At 38.9% G+C, this 19,909-nt stretch overlaps 1 protein-coding gene across 1 annotated transcript in view; it reads left to right on the forward strand.

The window, feature by feature from the left end:
- Positions 1-300: 300 nt before the first annotated feature.
- HSD17B4 (hydroxysteroid 17-beta dehydrogenase 4) overlaps positions 301-19,909 on the forward strand; it is a 63,058-nt gene continuing 43,449 nt past the window's right edge. The window contains exons 1-11 of the mRNA XM_068176899.1: positions 301-434; positions 3,331-3,384; positions 7,491-7,598; positions 8,122-8,181; positions 9,309-9,330; positions 9,427-9,473; positions 10,257-10,341; positions 13,187-13,374; positions 15,786-15,877; positions 16,470-16,494; positions 18,087-18,215. Of these exons, the coding sequence (XP_068033000.1) occupies positions 374-434; positions 3,331-3,384; positions 7,491-7,598; positions 8,122-8,181; positions 9,309-9,330; positions 9,427-9,473; positions 10,257-10,341; positions 13,187-13,374; positions 15,786-15,877; positions 16,470-16,494; positions 18,087-18,215 (871 nt within the window). The 5' untranslated portion in view covers positions 301-373. The remainder of the gene's footprint in view (positions 435-3,330; positions 3,385-7,490; positions 7,599-8,121; positions 8,182-9,308; positions 9,331-9,426; positions 9,474-10,256; positions 10,342-13,186; positions 13,375-15,785; positions 15,878-16,469; positions 16,495-18,086; positions 18,216-19,909) is intronic.

The raw sequence follows: 19,909 nt of genomic DNA on the forward strand, positions 1-19,909 counted from the left end.
TTCCCTATCACTTTCCCCTTCCCTTTCCTTCCCTACCCCTTCCCTTTCCTATCCCATCATATCTCATCCTTTCTTTTGCAGAACCCTTTCTCCCCCCTCCTTCCACCTTCCTCTTTCCTTCCTGTCCCCTCGTTCCCGCCTCTTCATTCCCCACCCCTTCCTTTCCCCTCCCCATCCTCTGTCTTTCCCCTTCCTCTGCCTATCCCATCGCGTCTCATCCCACACTACAGTTCCCAGCGGACGGCGGTGCTGGCCCATGCGCGTTGCGGGCTCCCCGCCCCGCCCCGCCCCGCGTTGTCCCTCCCGCGGGCGGGCCGGAGCCGGGCAGTGGGGCCGGGCGGTGAGGCCGGGCGGCGCGGAGCAGAGCGGAGAGATGGCAGCGACGGGGCTGAGGTTCGACGGGCGGGTGGTGCTGGTGACAGGCGCCGGAGGAGGTGAGCACCGGCCGGGTTTTCCGCGCCCGTGGGACACGGCGGAGCTGCTCAGGGGAAGCCCGGGCGGTGCGTGCTCCGCGGAGCCGCCGCTGCCCGCGGCCCTGGCAGGTGCCCCGGGGGCAGCCGGTCCGGCTTCGGGGAGGGGCAAGGGGGGTTGTTTCTGCAGAGGAGAGAAGCGGGGCTGCGGAGAAGGTGCTGTCCGTGCCGTCCCCGGCCGTGCCAAGGCTGTGCAGGGGTCAGGGCCGTGCCTCCTGCTGCCGTCGGGACCTGCTGCCGTCCGAGGCCGGCCCGGCACTGCCCACCTTGGAAACGGCTCCGAACGTGGGGGATTTCTGCTGTTTAAACACACGCGGGGAGCAGCGCCGCTGCGCCCCTCTCAGCGGTGGATGACCTCTTCCAGGCGCTGTCCTGGTATCCTAATTCCTTCCACCTGAGCCTTGGACGTGGTATCTGAGGCGTGTGACCCCTGTGGCTTGGCACAGTGCTGCTGCAGCAGGGCTTTCACATGTGCCATCGGTGCTGCAGAACGCAGCCGTTCACCTGCGCCTTCCCTGCTCGCGTTTCTCCCGAGAGCCGGCCTGCCGGCAGTTGGGAGCGGGAGGAAGAGATCTCTGTCAGCAGCAGAGCTGGCCTGCGCTGTTGGTGGTCTGTAGGCTCGATCTCTCCAGGGAGCGTGGTCTGCCGTGGAATGCTTGGTTTTGCCAGGAAATGTTTTTGTATTTGTTGTTATGGCGTGGAGTGAGTTGGTTGGTTGGTTGGGTTTTTTTTGTTTGTTTCTTTCCCCTTAGATTTTTTTTTTCCTTCTTTGCGTCCATGCTTTGACCTTTGCCTACTGTGGTGGTTAAGCAAAAATACGGGCTGTCAGTGTGGATGAGTGTGAGGCAAAGTTTGTGATGAACTCTTTAGGAAACTTGTTTAGCCGTACTCTGAAAAGGTTCTGCCCTCTCCACAGTGGAGTTTTGCTCTCATTTTGTGGTGCTGCACATAGCCAGAGGAGTCATTTTGGGGCCCTAGATTATGTGATGTCTTGTGAAGAAGATGTTTTGGAAAGCACGGAACAGTTTATGTACATCACCTGAAAGTGACCAACCTGGTAATAATTGAGACCAAGTTTTTTAATGGTGCTTTTCTGGTTTTACCAGATCTGTATTTGTGGCCTTTTCGCTATATAGTGTTTCACTGTAGAACAGGTTAAGACCTTGCATAATAGCAAAACAAGGTCACTGTGGCAGCAGCAAAACTTCTAAAAAGTATTGCACTGAGTAAAAGCTGGATGTCATAAGTGTGTGTACAGTGACCCTTGTACTCCTAGGGTTAGACTGCTTGAAAATAGTTTATTTAGTTAAAATGGTTAATAGAGAAATTCCTCTTGTATGTTTTACTTAACAACACCTTTTTAGTAAGTGTTGATTGCATTTAAGCCAAGATTAAGGGAATGTGTTCTCTAGAGGTTAGTTCTTGTTTTGCTTTTATTTAATTTACATCACTATAGTTAGATTGCATTACTAATAGCATTTTTTTTCACCATTGATTTTTTTGGATGCCGGTGAACAGATCAGAGCTGGAAATTTATTTAGACAAATTAGAATCACTGTTTTGTGTCAAAGTAATACCTATTCACATATACATATACCTGAAAAGTGTTTCTTTTCACTTTGAGCAGATCCTCTGTGCATTACTGTGTTGGACATTGTTTATGTAACCTATCTGGGTTTTTTTAAGATTAATTTTGATTCTCAGACATTCAGTCCTTGCTTAGCAGTTGAGAAGGTGAGCTCATACAACTCAGCCTGAGTTTTGTGCACTTCTCAGTGGCTTTTCATAACAAAACAAAAAAAAGTTTTCTTGGACTTGGGTTACATGAGCAGTGGGTGTATATGCGCCTCACATGTGATACTCTCCATTCCAGAAGCCTAAGGGAGTCTTACAGAAATTTTGAATTTATTGTTGTGAGATTAGTGTGCTTCAAAACAGTATATACACTTCTTATTTTTTCCCCCTTTTTTTTGAGAAGTGGCTTTGAATGTCCAGGTGAGGTGCAAAGAGATACTGTTTGTATTCTGAGAAACTTTCTTCTGACTGATGATTTTTTGATCATCCCAATCTCCTTTTCTTTTGAAAGGAATAAAAAAAAAGATCAGTGCCATTAATTCCAGCAACTTCTGATTAGTACAGTGGATAGTATATCTGTAAATCGTTTATTGGAATGAATGTCAAACACAACTAGAATCTAAGGCAGAGTGAAGGTTCAAGACCCTTGCTTTTGTTTTCTGCATTTGTTTGTAATGCAGAAATGACAGTCTTCTTTTAGGACAGGCAAACTGTATATCTGTTTGGTGATCTGAGGTATTACACATGCCTTTGTATCCAAATGATTTTGTCAATATATCTTCAGTCACAGTTAAATTTTGAGCAGTTTCTTTTGCAAAGCTTAACTTTAACTAGGAAAGTATCTTATTCACTTGGTGCGTAATTAATTAACTTGAAACATCCCCTCCTTCTTCAGTGTTACTGTAGGACATTAAAGGTTCTTCCTTCCAAATGTATTTTTCTATCACAAGCACAAACTCAGCAGCATACGGCTTTCCCTGATGCTTCGGTTGGATCCAATAACAAAGAGTAAGCATGGTTTGTTTAAGTTTTTTTTTTCTCTTGACTGGAAGTTTTACTTACTATTTATCTGTTTGTTTACTTTATATTTTGTTCTTACAAAATATTTTGAGCTCCTGGGGGAAATAATCTTTTACTTTGAACCTGCAAGGTTCAAAGATGGTGTTGAATTGGTGCATTTTTTTAAGCAATTCATTTTTGTGTAGCTGTTGTCTGAATTGTGATCCAGGAAACAAATTCACTCTTGTTTTTAATTTTTTCTTTTTTTTTTTTTTTTTTTAACTAGGTTTGGGCAGAGCGTATGCTCTGGCTTTTGCTGAAAGAGGAGCTTCAGTAGTTGGTAAGTTTTATCTTAACTAACTTGATCTAGACAGTAACCTTTGCCTTTTCACATAGCTTGCATTCAACAGTCCATGCCCTTTTTGACACTAACCTTTGTTATTTAATGGTTTTCTGTCTTATCTTTTCTGTTTAATTTTGCTTCTAACCTTTATTTTCTTATGAAACAAGTTGCCCAAGTTTGTCCAAGGGCTTACCTTTGCTGGAAAGCCAGTTTGAGTCAGATAATTTCCTAGATTTAACTTTCATCTATGTGTACAAGTCTTAATTGTAATCTGTGGCCAGAGAGTGTGTTGTCTTAGGTAAATTCTGCTCAGAAGCTTCCATTATGACCATGTGACTTGTCTTAGAGTGCCTTCTCCCAAGAAAGAAGTTACTGAAATGTAGCTCAATGGCATTGTTTCTTTCTGCAGCTCATGGGACAGAAGAGCCGTCTGGTCTTGGTGTCAGTGCCATATAGCTGTCAATAAAGGATTTCTGGTGGTTTTATAGTTCCTTGGTTGAACGTTAGCAGGACATATTTAGTTGTGAAAAATGCTGTATCACAAGGCAATCCTGAAGGTTAAGTTGTATTTTGGGTACTCACTGGCAGTCAGCATGGCTGTTTTCAGATTGGCTCTTAGGAAAAATCTATTCACTGAAAGGGTTGTCAGGCACTGGAACGAGCCCGGAAGTGATTGAATGACCACCACTGGAAGTATTTAAAAGATGTGTAGATGTAGCACTTAGGGACATGGTTTACTCCTGGACTTGGCACTGTTAGGTTAATGGTTGGACTTAGAGGTTTCTAGCCTAAAATGATTCTGTGGTTTTATGGTTTTGCTGCCTATAAATGAATTTGTACAGGTACTGTTGATGAGTTCAAGATTAAATTCTCAAAGAGATTATGGACAAGACCTTGCTGACTGTTTTTTTTTTTTCATGTAGTTTTCTAATGACATTGCCAGTCTCAGTTTACAAAATTTCATAAAAATTGTTCAGTTTTACTTCATTGATTAAAAATGAGTATGTGTGTTGGCAACTTCAAAAAACCATCTGGGTTGTTTTTTCTTCTTTTTTTTCCCGCTAATTGCTATCTTTGATACTTGCTGTACTTATCATGGACATAAATAATTTGCATCAAGTTCTTCTTCAGCAAAAATTGTGTCACTAAAGCAGTCCTAGTATTTTGTATTGACTCTCTGTAGATGGTGGTGGTCTGACTTCCCAGAATGATCTGAAAGAAAATTTATTCTATTGCCTGACCACAGCTAATGCTTCTTTGTCTCTTGCTCTTATTGTGTAATAACTAAACAGTAAGTTAAGAATTGACTATTAGGGCAACTTCTTGTTTCCTTTTGGAAACTTCACCACACCAGCTTGCCTTGCAGTATTACCTCTACATGCTTAATTTGTTTCTTTTGTTCTCTTACAATTCTGACTTCAAAGAGTTGAGAAGCTACTTGTATAAACATTTAGTTTTTTAAAACTCAAGCAGATATGAGCTCGTATCTGCCTTGTCTCTTTAAAACAAGTTCCCTTTTGTAAGTTATGGAAATGAAGGTATGTTGTAAGAACAATAATCAAATACTCTAGAGGAATATATTGCGTAGGTGGAAGAATTACAGTAGGCCCCAACGTTGACGCCTTTGTCCAGTCCCACATCTCTGTTGAGTGAGTTGCTGTTGATGTGGTTAGATTGACAAGAGCAACCTAGGTGGAAAACTCCCGGTTCTCATCACCCTAAGGCTGCCTGCTACCACTGTTTTTTTGTTATTCTTTGTCTCTTTCATGCCTCTCATCGAGAGAAGTTGAAAGCAGGAAGAAGGGATGATTTGCTTTTGTCTTGCATCTTGTGTTATGTCCAGTTACTTCTGGTCTATCTGACACCTCTTGTGTTGCTGTTTTAGTTTAGTTTAGAGTCATTGTGTTTGAAGCTTCTCTCCTGATATGTATCTTATTTGTATTTTTGTTTGCATAATGAAATGCTATTGAATTGCATGAGTCCTTTAAAAAGCAAACTAGAAGACACAGTCTGTCAGCAACAACTACATTGTTCATGTGTGCTTGGTTTGTGACACCAGAATACAGCACGAAATAAGCTGGCTTACTATTTAAAAAGCTTGTACTGTAGATGTCAGGTGCTCTGCACCGTTTCACCCTGAAGGAGATTTGGTTCTGCTACTCTGCTTTGACACACTCATAGCCTTAGAGGAATTCTCCACCAAGATTCAGACTATAACTATGCTCTGCCACAGCCACTACAGTCTTAGGCTGTTATTGACTGCATGTTTTCAACTGAAAATTGCATGATGTAAAGCTTGGGCTTAAACTAATGTTATTTCTCTGTTTTGTTGTTAGTGGCTTTTTTTCATTGCTCTATTCCACTCATGGAATTAATGATTTTGAAGCCTAGAATAGCTCAACTCTTTCTTGCATACTCATTTTTGTTTCAACTCCATTAGTGCCTGTGCTCAGCCTAAGGTAGTTTGCCACTTCTGAAAATTTTACCAAATATTTAATTAAGTTTTTGTCAGCAAATTACTATTGAACTGTGGGATAAGCATATACTTGTCTGTGGTAGAGAGTTGTAAGGTCTTAACAGAACTGAATAGTTAATATATGTTTACCACCCAAATTGTTCATTCTTTTTTCCCAGGTATTGTTCCTGATTCGCTTTTCTTTAATATAATGGATGTTGCAGATAGAGCAGTCTGCCTGTGTTGCCTATCCTAACACATCACTACACTTAGGAATTTTCCTTAATCTTTTTCACTTGGATTGTGTTGGCTGCATGATTGGATTTTTAGATAATGATAGCTTAGAGATTTTTGTCTCCTTTGTTTTCTGCATCAGTCTGTTAAGGTACTTGTACTTCATGCTTCAGGCTGGGCATTTTTTGGGTTTGGTTTGGTTTGTTGTTTTTTTCTATTTTTTTGACATGTCCCTCCCCTTTTGATGCTCACTTCTTCTGAACTTCAGCATTTTTATTTACTCACAAATTTTCTGCCATGTTTTTACATTTATCTTGAAGTGCTGCACACAAAGCTGAATATAGGTTTCCAGATGAGACTTTTTGATCTGGATAATGCAGAGTGATTTTGTGGTGTTTCCTGCAAGCTGTGTTCCTGTTTACATGGAGAGTTAAAAAAAAAAGGCACAAAATGTGTCTCTTTCATTTTGTCATGATATAACATTGCTGTTTTTCATCAAGACCAGCAAGAATATCCTGCATATTTTGTGGATTTCATAGTGTCTGGCTTCTTGAGGTTAGAAGTTAGAAGGCAGAAAGCTGGAATTCACCATAGAAAAAGAATATTTAGCACAATACCAGTGTTGCATGTAAATTCAGTCAGTTCTGGCTTTCTTGCAATTCCATTTTGAACCATTTAAAAAACTTCTTGACGTTTTTTGACCTACTTTGTCAAAATACAATATTTTTATGAGATTTTTTGCGAGTATTTTTGTTCCCCTGGTAATTCTGTGAAGCTGTGGGATGTGCAGGAGTGCAGCAGAGTGTGGCAATGGTACATTCCAGCTGCCATTAGTGACACGTGCCCCATTGTGGAGAGCAGCCTGGAACAGCTGTGTGTGTCAGGTGGGCCTCTTACCCCACAGGAGCAGGATCTGAAGCTCCAGAGCAGGCATTTCTCACTGTGTTCAGACCACTGGATCTCTTCTGTGGTGGTGTTGACTAGTAACAGTTTAGCTACTCTATTAAACAGGAACAAAGTCTTGCCAGTCTTGCTTAGGGTTCATGCAATAGTTAGAGACTGGAATAAATTGCCTATGATTGGGGTGTAATCTAGATCTTAATCTCTGAACTACAGCACAATTACAAAGGTAGCCTGGGCAGACCAAGCAAGTTGAATACATGGTGGAGGGGGGAAGAAAGTTCTGTTTTCCATGTTATTTAAAGAAAATGGGATAATTTATGTTGTACTGCTTTTAAAAAAATAGTCATATGTCCTATACTATTTTTCTCTTGTCATCTGTGGTTCTCAGTAAGATTCAGATGCAGCAGGTTTTATTAATACTCCTTATAACCTCCAGCATGATAATGAGGTAAGGACAGACCATGATGTCTGAGTGTTAATAACAAAAATTTCATTTCTTTGTCATGCACAGTGAATGATCTTGGAGGTGATTTTAAGGGATATGGCAAAAGTTCCTCAGCTGCTGACAAAGTTGTCGATGAAATCAGAGCAAAGGGAGGGAGAGCAGTACCCAATTATGGTATGTTATATTTCCAGATGAGTGTAATGCTTTATCTCTAGGAATAGTGGACATATTAAATGAAAAGTTGATGCTGCTTAGTGAATGTCTACTGCCAGCTTACCAATAACATATACATTAAACAAACATGGTATCATGTGGAGTGGACAGACAGAAGCTAAAAGCAGATGCATTAATTGCCTCTTTTAATTAAGTTTTGTCTACTAATGCCCTTCCCTTTCATCTGATTTTTTTTTAACATTGAAGTATTAAGCAGCTGTCCATCTGCAGTTTTCAGAGGCAAAATGGGAATGGATTTTTCTTCTTACTTGCTTTGCTACATGTTTTTTTTGCAGTGGCAAATGTTGTGCCATTTAGATTTGCTGTGTGGGATTTGCTTTAGACCACATGCAGATAATGACTGGATTTGAATATAGTTTTCACTGGGGCTGTACACAATTTATTTTTCTTAGCTCTGTCGAATTAGTGGAAGTGTAGTGTATCCAGTTAATTTTATTTGAGAATTTGTACTTCTTTCTTACAGATTCCGTGGAAGATGGTGAAAAGCTTGTGAAGGCAGCCCTTGAGGCTTTTGGGAGGATAGGTACAATTGCTTCATTCATGTTGAAACTTGTTTGCAAGTGCAAAGCCATTATAAGCAGTGCAATTAAGAGCATGTGTATGAAATACATTTTGACAACAGCAGTATTCACCAACCCTTGATGCCTGTAGTCAATGAAATCTGAATAAGGGGCTTTCAGCTTTTAATCTGAATGATCAAATTTTCTGGGTTTTTGGTGGTTTTTTTTTGTTTGTTTTTTTTTTGGTTTTTTTTTTTTTTTTTTTTTTTTTTTTTTTTTTTGGTTTTAGCAGAAGTTTAAAGCTTAGTATATGATTTTTTTTCCCGCCCTTCAGAATTTTGGAGCTTCAATAATGGTTAACAATTTCTGTCACAAAGCATGAAGTCTATGAAGTGTTATAGCTGGCTGCATAGAATTAGCACAATTAATGTTGCTGACAGGAACATTTCATGTTTTGGAAGCTCTTCTGCTTACATAAGATCAACATGCATTAACAGAAATGAAAAAAAGAAAACCCTAAGGTATTTTCTCTAACAATTAAAATTCGTTTTGACCTTGTGATTGTCACTATTTAAAACCACTCAGTTATCCACTGATATATATATATATATACTCAGTTATACCACTGAGTTATCTCAGGGTTAAATGGCTTAAAAAACACATAAAAAAAAAGACAACAGGAACCCAGTTAAATATCTGACAAGAAATTGCTATGATCCAGGTCACTTTATCAGCTTTGAGACTCTGTAGTTCCTCTAGTTATCATTTGGGCTACTGCAGCAAAGTTGGTGGCACAAACTGTGTAATTAGGGCATTCTGAAATTCAAAGCAGACTTCAAAACTGTACAGGATGGCTGCATCCTGCAGGTATTGAATTCCTAGGGAGCCAGCACTTCACAGCTATGCGTCCCTTTAAGATTTTGTCCCATTGATGTCCCTGTCAGATTGAGACTTGTTTGTCCTGAACTATTATGTTGCAATTTTTGTCCAAGGATAGAATTCATTAATCAGGACAAGGAGCTATGAAATAAATGTAATATGATGTGTATGTCCAGTGTTCTTGTCTGTATATATTTGGAAGTGGGAGAAAAATAGAAACAAGCTTGTATTTTGTAAGTGCATTGAATTAGTTACCTTTTTTTTATTTCAGATATTGTTATAAACAATGCTGGGTGAGTATACCTGTCCTGTTTGAGTGTGGGCTGTCCCTTTTGTGTAAGCAAATGTTGATCTTATGCTTGTTTTGTTTTCTTAATGTTGCATTTTAGGATCCTGAGAGACCGTTCCTTTGTTCGGATAAGTGATGAAGATTGGGGTGAGTTGATTTTAAGATGACTTCAAAATGTTTTTTCTGTGCGAAAGGTGACATGTACATCCCTCCCATGGGAACAAGAAAGAAGAGAAGGCAGGGAAGACTTACCTTTTGCCCTGCAAGCTTAGCGGAAAGCTGCTTGTGTTCAGTGTGCAAACCAAGTCTGTGCTGCAATGCATGGTAGGTGTATGTAGTTCCAAAGGGGAAGAAGGGCTTTTCTTCCCACTCCTGGTTGCCAAATGCAATAAGAAAAGGAGCCTTGTGAATTACACACAACAGTTTTTATGAACAGAACGTTCCTAGTGCCAGCACTGAGTGGCTGAATACTAAACAGGCTTAAAAGACCCAGAGCTAACCAGAGAGGAAAACAAACTGATGTGACAGGGGACAGAAGAAAAAGCAAAACCTTCATTGAGATGGGAGATGATGATAACCCAGTGGAGAAGACTTTTACAAAGATTGTCTTCTGTTCTTCTTGTCTGAGTCTGTTTAAGTGCAGGAATTTTGAATGCTTTTGAGTTCTGTACAGGAGAGGCCCATCCAAGAGGTAGTATATGTGGGCAGTCCCTTCATGATCAATGTATCTTCAGGCAAGTACTGAAAAATGGTCTGTGAGGAGAAAAAACAAAAACAACAACAACAACAACAACAAAATCCCACCAAAAAAGCACCAAATAAAACCAACAGAAAAACAGTGTGGAGGGAGTGCATGAAGGAGAGCCATGGTGCATTTCAAGCTGGGAGACAAATTCTGGAATTACTAAACTGACATTAATTTGTTCCTAGATGTAATTCACAGAATTCATTTGAGGGGATCTTTCCTGGTCACCCGAGCTGCATGGAACCATATGAAAAATCAGAAATTTGGCAGGTAAAAATGTGTCTTCTCTTCTGCCTTTTTCAGTAGGGTATAACAGACTGATGCATGCCCACATGGTGAAGGAGGAGTCTTACATTCTTTTCTTTGACTTTGTCAGGGTTGAAGGAAAATCAATGAAAATGTCTTTACAGTTCTGATCTGTCCTCTCCATTTCTTCAGCCAAATATTTAAAGTTTTTTTTTTTCCAATATATTTAAATGTATTTTTCTGGCTCTCCCAAATAGAAGTTGTAATTTTGTAAAACTACCATTTCATTTAATGACCACTGGTTAGAAATATTTGTTACTTGTATGTTACTGCAAGTTTGAGGGACTCTTGTTTGCTCCTCCTTATTCAAATGACTGGTACATGCAATTCTGCTTGTGGGTCATGGAATTTTTTGTTTGATGTTTGGTTGTCATGAGTTTTCTTTGTTAGTCAGTTTTAACCCTTTGGACAAATATACTTGTCATAAAAATTATGGGGGTGTTCCTAGTCTGTTTTTGGTGTGTATTACTGCTAACTCAAAAGTGCAGTGAAATCAGATTTTTTTTCCATTTTTGTGATTTTATCAAAACCCTTATCAAAGCACTGATTATATAAATCTTAACCGTACCCACATGAAAACCCTACCCACAGTTGAAAACTGTGAGCTGTTTTCTCATCCAGGGAAGTGAACTGTGAGGACAGCGGAAGTCTTAAGTCTGGGAGTTTAAATTATTTCTTCGAAAAGAGCTTAATTCTAGAGTTGCATCTGTTTAGGATAATGTTTCCCTTGTCTCTTTTTCTGTATTTGCTCAAATAATAGTGGTACCGAGTGCTTCTGAAGTTTATGGATAGACATGTGCCGTCTTGCAAAATGCCTGCTTTACATAGAGTTTGTAGCTTTTCTTCATCATATTGAACTAGTACTTGCAATGCTTCTCTTTACTTAGGTAAAAAATATTAGATTATTGGCAGTGAGGGAGATAAAAAAAGTGAAATACATGTTGATCCCAGCTATGCAGTGTGTTTACAAGTAGATTTGAACAGCATCTGATGAGGTTTTGTGTTGGTTTTGTATGGCCTGGTGTTTGGTAGTGGGGGGATCACAGAGGTGGCTTCTGTGAGAAGCTGCTGGAAGCTTCCACTGTGTCCAGCAGAGTCAATCACTGATGGCTCTGACAATGGACATGCTGCTGGCCAAGACTGGGCCAGTTAAAGGCTCTGTGATAACAGATTTAAGAAGAAAATCAAAACAAAAGGACACAGTTTTTTCTGCCTATAAAAGAGGAGGAGGTGAAAACATGAGGGAAACAGCATGGCAACACCAAGGTCAATGGAGAAGGGAGGGGAGGAGGTGCTGCAGGTGCCAGAGTGGAGATTCCTCTGCAGGCTGTGGTGAGACTGCGGTGAAGCAGCTGTGCCCCTGCAGCCCTTGAGGATCCATGGGGGATGCAGAAATCTACCCACAACCCATGGGGATTCATGGAGGATGCAGAAATCCACCCACAGCCCATGGGGATCTATACGGGATGCAGAGATCCACCTGCAGCCTGTGGGGGAGGTGCCCACGCTGGAGCAGGTGGATGTCTGGAGAACCCTGTGATTCAGTGGAAGACTCAGTGGAAAGAGATGGCCCTTGTTCCAGGCTGGAGCAGCCTGTCCTTGGAAGACTGCACCCTATGGAAAGAGTGACTCACATTGCAGTAGTTTTGGGAGGACTCTCTGCATGTGGGAGGGGCTCACATTTGCAGCAGGCGCGGTTTGGCTTCTGCTCGTGAGAGTGGACCCAGGCCAGAGAAGGTCATGGAGAACTGTCTCCTGTGGGAGGGACCCCACAGCCTCCCAGGGGATGGACTCCTCTCCTGGAACAGTGGAAGAAAATTCTCAGTGATAACTGACCAAACCACCATGCCCTGTCTCCCTGTGCTGTTGGTGGGAAGGAAGGGTTGAGGGAAGAAAAGGGCTTATTTTACTTATCATTATACTTCTCTGACTCTCTTAGTAATAAATTCACTTTGTACATTTAAGTTGAGCCAGTTTTGCCCTTGAAGTGTTTTCTCCCAGTCCTATCTCAACTCAATTAACCCTTTGTTAATTTTTTTTCTCTCCTCTGCCCAGCTCTGGCAGGGGAACGTGAGTGAACGGCTTTTGTGGGTGCCTGGCATTTGGCCAGTGTTAAACCATGACAGGCTTCTTTTAAAATTGAAGGTTTAGACCCATTTCTATTGAATTGAGATGACCTGCAGCACAATGTTTTCTTGCCTCAAACCAACTGTGAACTGCAATGATTTTTGAACTCTTGTGTGAACAGTTCAGTTACCTCCAAAGTAATAATGGGAACAGCAAAGAGCAAGACTTTCCTTTTCTGTCTTCTTCTGTCATGCATTTAATGCATATTAGAATTCTTTGAATGTGAATTCTGTGAGGATAGATCTACAGATATTACCAGGTAGATAATATTAGGGGAAGTAATTTTCAGTTAAGTAATTTTCTTTTGGTTGCTGAAACCTTTTATTAGTTGTGAGAATAAATCCACTTGAAATGCAGATAGAAATGAAATTACTTTTCTCTATACAGGGCCCAGTGTCACAGAATATCTTTCCTAGTGTTGCAGTATCACTCAGAAAACGTCATTGACTTTGTTAGTTTTCTGCTACTCTGACAGTGTGTCAGGATTTGTGAGATGTTTGCTGCCCATCAAATGTTAAATAGTTACCCGACTGTTAGCAAAACCAACAAATAATATTTTTGTATTTGCACACTTGGTTTTGTGGAATATGGAGTCTATAATGCCAAAGCTGGAAAATGCTGTTGTGTAGAATCAAATAACTTGAAGAAATAATTTAATTTTTTTTCTCTCTTTCCCCCTAAGAATAATTATGACATCCTCAGCTGCTGGAATATATGGAAACTTTGGTCAGGCAAACTACAGTGCTGCAAAACTTGGCCTTTTGGGTCTTGCAAACACAATTGCAATTGAAGGCCGGAAGTATAACATCCACTGCAACACAATTGCTCCTACTGCTGGATCCAGGCTGACCCAGACTGTCATGCCACAAGGTTGAATAATTTAATATTTACATGTACTGATATTTTTCAGTGAATTGAAGCACAGAAAACTTTCTTACCTCTTAGAAAATGGAACTCGTTCACACTTCATGTACTACCAATTCATTTTTCCTACTATCTTTCTGTCTTTGAACTGTCAACTGATTTGCTTTGTCTGTTGTGAGGAATTTGTACTTTCTGCCACAAGATAGGAAGCAAGTTTCCTCATTTGCAAAAGCAATTTCATGTGGCAAGGCTCTTTAATTGTAATCTCTTCTAAGATCCTCCTACATTAGTGGAAAGGCTTGTTTGTTTCATCACATGTGACATCAACTATGTGCATAAGGTGTCTGCACTTCTTACAGTATTGCCTAATTGCAAAATACTGGGATTTTGCACAACGTGTCGTGTGCACTTAGTAGTTCCATGATCAGCAGAAGATGGTAGTGAACTGAGTTGCTTAATTTTTTTTTTTTTTGTTAAGGAGCTACGAATCTTTGAAAGTTTGAACAGGTTTAACAGAGTATTGCATTGGCAAATTCAGTAAGGAACATATTAAGAGACAGTTGTATGTAAATGTAAATTTGGGATAAATAGACTGACTAATTACTTTGGCAAATGACCAGAAGAAAGAAAAATAATTTGGAAAACAGGTCTGTTAGAGGAAATTGCTCAGAAAATCTTGTAGACTCAGCCTATTTAATTTCACTCCTGACCTTCTTTTCCTATATGATGGGCAGATTTCAAAGCCAAGGAAATCATCATATTTGTCAGGCTGATAGACAGGGTATTGGAGAGTAATATATTTTTTATGTTAGGAACAGACTGAATGCTTGATTTTGTTTGACTGAAGTAGCCTGGTTTAGATCTAAATAATCCAGGTGATCATGACTCTAGCAGTCTTAGAAGTTGTTCCAGTGATTTATGGCAATTGCTTCTAGAAGATCCAAATACATGAAGCATGCAATGTAAAATGGATTACAGTGGCTGGCAATTTCTGAAGATATTTAATCTACATAGGATGATAAAAATACCTCAGAATTTTCTTTCTTAGTCATTTTAAGAAGAGTGAGATCCTTTGGTCTCTCTGTGAGATGCTTACAGCTCTGCTGATTTGTTATCTTGTTCACTCCATCCCTGTCCAGTTGTTCAAATACTCTAAAAAATTTGAATACCACAACTTAAAAATATCTTCAGAGGTCTTACCAAATTATTGTTGTTATCTTAGTCAGGACTTTCCTGTTTGTTTTCATATGTCTGCAGGCACCTATGCTTGTTCTTTGCCATACATTGTTAAGTATGTTCAACTTGACTCACATATTGTTCTTGCTAAGAACTGTTAAATTCAGTTTGCATCTTTTGTGTAGTTGTTTTTTTTTTAAACTTCTAATACCTATTTTAAAATTATTTTAAGAGTGGATTACAAGCATTAGTGATAATACTATAGGGCTAGATTTTGAGACTAAATTATATGTGGCATAAAGTGGAATACTTTGGAAAAGCCTAAGGGATTTGTTATGCACTTACAACATGCCATATGAAATGGAATTCAACTTTCTTCTACTTTAATGGAACTTCTAAAAATGAACTTCTGTTTACCTTAGTTTTGCTATTAAAGAAGTACTTTTAATGATAAGCTTTCCTAGCTCTTCATCTGGGAAAATCTGGCTATAATTGAAAACGCTTGATGACCTTTAGCTGAGGAACAGCTGTGTATCTACTGCTGTTGAAAGAATAGTATTCCAAAAGTTGAAAAAGGAAATTATGCAAAGTTAATATTCAGACAGTGGATAGAATATGTGATAAGAGCTAAACAACCACACTGTTCCATGACGATGTCTCAATTTTCAGATAGCTTTCTATTGTGCTAGATGTTAATGAAAATACCAAAATATGATTGATATGTAAATTTAGCAGGTGATAATTCTCTGTATACTTTGGAAAAATCAGCATTTCCAAATGACATAATTCTTAAACAATCAGCCGCTGCAATTATTTTCGTAATGTCTTCTCTATATAGCTGACTAGCAGACTAAAAGGAAAATTGCTCAGGTACTACATCTCTGTCTGGATTATATATAGCTGTCTTGTTCTTGTTTCAGGCTGCCTGTCAGATGGAAATTTGGGAAGGTTATCTGGCTTTGCAGTCTGTATGTAGCAGTGTTCCCAACAGTTAAACAGGCTTTCATCTCTCTGGCTGAGAAGCCATGTCATGGGATTTGGCAGCATATATGTATCTCACTAGACATTTGTATTTATTGACTCTTCAAATGTTTCATTTACTTGGTCTTTTCTTTTCATGACAAAACACTATTGATGAAATTCTCCTGGTTCTGCTGTTCATAAGAGGGTGTTAGATTAAATCATTTGGTGAAACTGTAGAGTATTTCTATTTCACAATTCTCCCCTCTGATTTGCTCTAGATCTGGTCGATGCTTTCAAACCAGAATATGTTTCTCCTTTAGTAGTTTGGCTTTGTCATGAGAGCTGTGCTGAAAATGGCAGTCTATTTGAGGTATTTTTTTTTTATTTTTCCTTTCTTCTCCTTTCTTCCCTCCCTTTGTTCTTTCCCCCAAAATCAGTTGTTGGTTATATCTTGTCCAGCCTTAAACTTTTTGCTGAAACTAAATTACCATGTGTGAACTACATACTCAGCATAGACAGAAGAAATACCAATCTGGTTTTGTGGTATTTGACAAATACTTCAGGCAGTAGTAGCTTAGTCAAGTTCTACTCTGTGCTCAAAATACTACCAATTTGCTTGTTACAATTCTTATTGTATTCTTTTAAGATTGAAAAGATACCAAAATTCAAAAGACATTTTTGTTCTCAAAATAATTCTAACATAGAAAGTAGCTTGCAGGAAGGAGTAATTATGATAATCATTATAGGTATTGGCATCAAACTGCTAACTCATATATTAGGTGGAAACTGTTTTATGTTGATCACATTCAGGTGCTTAACTAAACTGTTAAATACAACTAGCAGTAGTTCAGAAATTCTTAATATATTGAGTTTGTTCTAGAGTATAGTTTTGTTTCCCAACATTACCAAAGCTTTGCTTGGTGGCATGTCCTAAGTTGATGGTATTCTGTTTTTCTTGGCAGGTGGGAGCTGGGTGGATTGGAAAATGTAAGTACTTTACCTGCAACTTTTTGTTGCAGGATTGATCTAATTTTTGGAATTGACACCAAGACTGTGCAAATTTTCTTTAGACTTAACCTGTATGCTCAAGACATTTTTTACTCAGGCAAGAAGTTGAATAAAAACCTAAGGTTTCAGGAAACTGCTTATATTCAGTAAAAGTCAAAAATTTAACTTCATGTGGAAAAAACTGATAACTTAGGTATGTGCATTGTTATGCTTTTGAGCTAACAGTAACTGAAAATCTGCCTAAGTAACTTGAACTCTTGGATCTTGTGCATAATTTAAAGTAGAATTTGTAGTGTTATGTATACCTTGCTGCCTTTTATTGATAACTTTAATTTTTCATGCTGTAAAAGTATCACGTGCTGATAAACAGGCATATTTTTCATTTCATTCTTTTTCATTGCTTTCCTCTGTTACTTATGCTTCTATTAAAATACTAGTGTGTAGGCATGTTAAGGCCATGTATTCCTTAGTGACTCCAGTAACTAGCTTAAATACTAATTTAAGGAAAACTTGCAGACCATACTGAGGACTTAAGAGAAGAAAAAATATTCAGTGTGTAAGATACCTTGACTTTTTTCCTAAATCCATTGAACCTAGTACAAGCACCGTTATCATGAAATGCACAGCTTATCAGCCAACATGAGTATCATCAGAGGGTTGGTACTAGGGCTGTTAATTCAGGAAGTCATTCTTCTTACTTTTACATTTTTTTTCTGACTTAATAATAATTTTGTACATTTCTAACTAACTAACTTCAAGTGTGCTGTGTAACTGGAATAGTGTTTCCAAGAAGTGTGGCAAACAAATTAAAAGAATCAGGGTAGCAACACAAAATGTCTTGCTGCCCTTCACAAGCAGTTAGGTTTTAATACAGCTGAAAATCTGCACTTTTATCAGGAGAAAATACCATTTTTCGTCATTATAATGGCTATTGTTGAAGTTACTGAAATGAAACTGGATTGTTAATGAGGTACCAGTGTGGCCTTATTCATAGCCTTCTGCTAATTAATGGCAAACCCAACATGACTGGTTAAGTATTTGAATTATGATCCAAGAAATCCAGGTGTGTATCCTTATGGAACTAATTTCACATTGGCCTTAACAGTTTCTCTCAGGTTACAGTATTGAAATACAACTTCAGAAACCATTTAGAGGTGCTGGTGTCTTTTACAGCTAACAAGTGGTTTTCACTTTTTCCCTGTAGTTTTCCACACTTTCAGAAGATTTCCTAAGTAGTAGTAGTCAAAATCATGTCAGAAGAGAAAGTCTGTAGATGAATACTAGCTACAACTTTTCAGTAGACAGAATCCTAAAACTGGTATTTCTGGAGAGTAGTAAGTCTGTTGTAACTTCAGAGAGACTTAAAACCAGTGCTATTTCCTTTCTAAATGCTTGTTAAGGCAGTGTACCCTTTTAGTCCAGCTGGAAGTTATACTGGTGAGTTACACTGGAGTACTTAAAATGTTTCCTTTATTGTACCATCTTGAAGATTGTGGCCTAGAGGAAAGTTGTCTAAAGAAATGAAAAGCTTTCTTTGTTACTGGAACTCTCTGGCTCATGTTTTCCATTAGTGCGCTGGGAGCGATCCTTGGGTGCCATTGTCAGAGGAAAGAATCAGCCAATGACACCTGAAGCAGTGAGAGATAAATGGGAGAAGGTGTGTGACTTTGATAATGCCAGCAAACCCAGAACCATCCAAGGTAAGGGAGATTTTTAAGTTGGGGCCATTCAGCCTAGGGAAGAGGATATTTTTGGGAAACCTTATTGTAGCCTTTCAGTACTTTATGGAGGCCTCTGAGAAATACGGTGGGACAAATGTATACTGCTGCAATAGGACAAGGGGTAATGGTTTTAAACTAAAAGAGTATCAATTTAGATTAGATATAAGAGGGAAGATTTTTACAGTGAAAGTGGTGAAACACTGGTATAAGTATTCAAGGTCTGATCAGACAGGGCTCTCAACAAACTGATTTACTTGTAGATGCCCCTACTCAGGAGTTGCTGGGGGGTTTGACTAGCTGACCTCTGAAGGTCCCTTCCAATCCAAACTATGCTTTTGTTCTGGGTATGTGGGTAAGCAAAGCTTAGAAGAGGATACTTTCTTTCAAACATTTGCTGAAACTTCAAAATCTACAGAACTAGTGAATTTTCTTGTAAATGTGTTACATTAATCATTTACTGTTTCACTATGGTCAGATCTTTCTAAAGCAACTGTTGTGTTCTTACCTATAGCATTAAGGCATAATTTATCACAACAGTTTCTGGAGAAGTGACATCCTTATCATTGTAAGCATTTAGAGTCAGACTGATGACAGTGTTTTATTTGATTGCACATAGATGCAGACAGCATAGTGTAATAGAGAGATTGTGTTTTCTTTTCAGACCTGAAATCTTGGTTTTTGGTGAACATTTCACTACCAAGAATCTCTGGTTAAGTTGTGGGATATATCACAGCAAAAAATTCTTACTGTGCCTTATATTCTTGGGTCACATCACCCCCTTGGCTGGTGACTGAAATGATTTTCTCTTTTAATGCTTTGTTTACTTTTCTTGTTCCTTGCCAGCATTTAAGAGTGCAGGGCAGGAGGAGAAAAGACATCCATCTAGACAATGTCAGTTGAATTTCAAAGATACTTAAATGCACAGTAGATGTTTAAACTGTTGATTCAGAAATCCATTAGGATATTTTGTTAAAAACCTTAAAGATATGATTTTAGGTGCCTTCACCAGAATCAGAATAGTATACACATTGTCCTCTGCCTCACATCTTGGCACACTGGGGAATGTAACCATCCAAACAGTAGCTCTAGGTCACCTTACTATCTTTGGCTTACAGGTATCCTGTTCCAAATGTATGCAATTTTATATATGTTCTCTGTTCTGCTTTGAAATGGTATTTATAACAACATAATTCCAGCTTTATCACTTCTGATCTGTTCTAGGACCTGTCACATGTACTGTGCTACTTTTATAGGTTGCTAGCAGAAAAGTGTTGTAGATGGGAATTTGTTTTCAAGTTGCTTCAACATTCTATAGGGTATTTCACATCTGCCAGTTGATGCTATGAGGAGGAAAAACTGAAGAAGGTTTTGAACTTCAAGTAAAAGTGCTTACAATACAATATTGCAGGTTTCTACAGTCAGGAAATCATAAATGTTACATTGGCATGGATCTTCTATGCCTTAGCTGCTGTTATGAACTTAGTCCAAGATACAGCTTTTTCCTTCCAGTGCCATGAAGCCACAGATACTGAATAAAAACTTGTGCATTAATTGTTGTATTGTGTATTTGTGAGAATCAGCATAAGGGTTGAGGAAAATTCTTGTTAGCTGAATAGAATTTTTAGTTTTATTAGAAGTTTCTTCTGCTGTCAAATTCTCCTCTTTATTGCTTG

Source organism: Anomalospiza imberbis, chromosome Z, assembly GCF_031753505.1.
Source record: "Anomalospiza imberbis isolate Cuckoo-Finch-1a 21T00152 chromosome Z, ASM3175350v1, whole genome shotgun sequence".
Taxonomy (NCBI): domain Eukaryota; kingdom Metazoa; phylum Chordata; class Aves; order Passeriformes; family Viduidae; genus Anomalospiza; species Anomalospiza imberbis.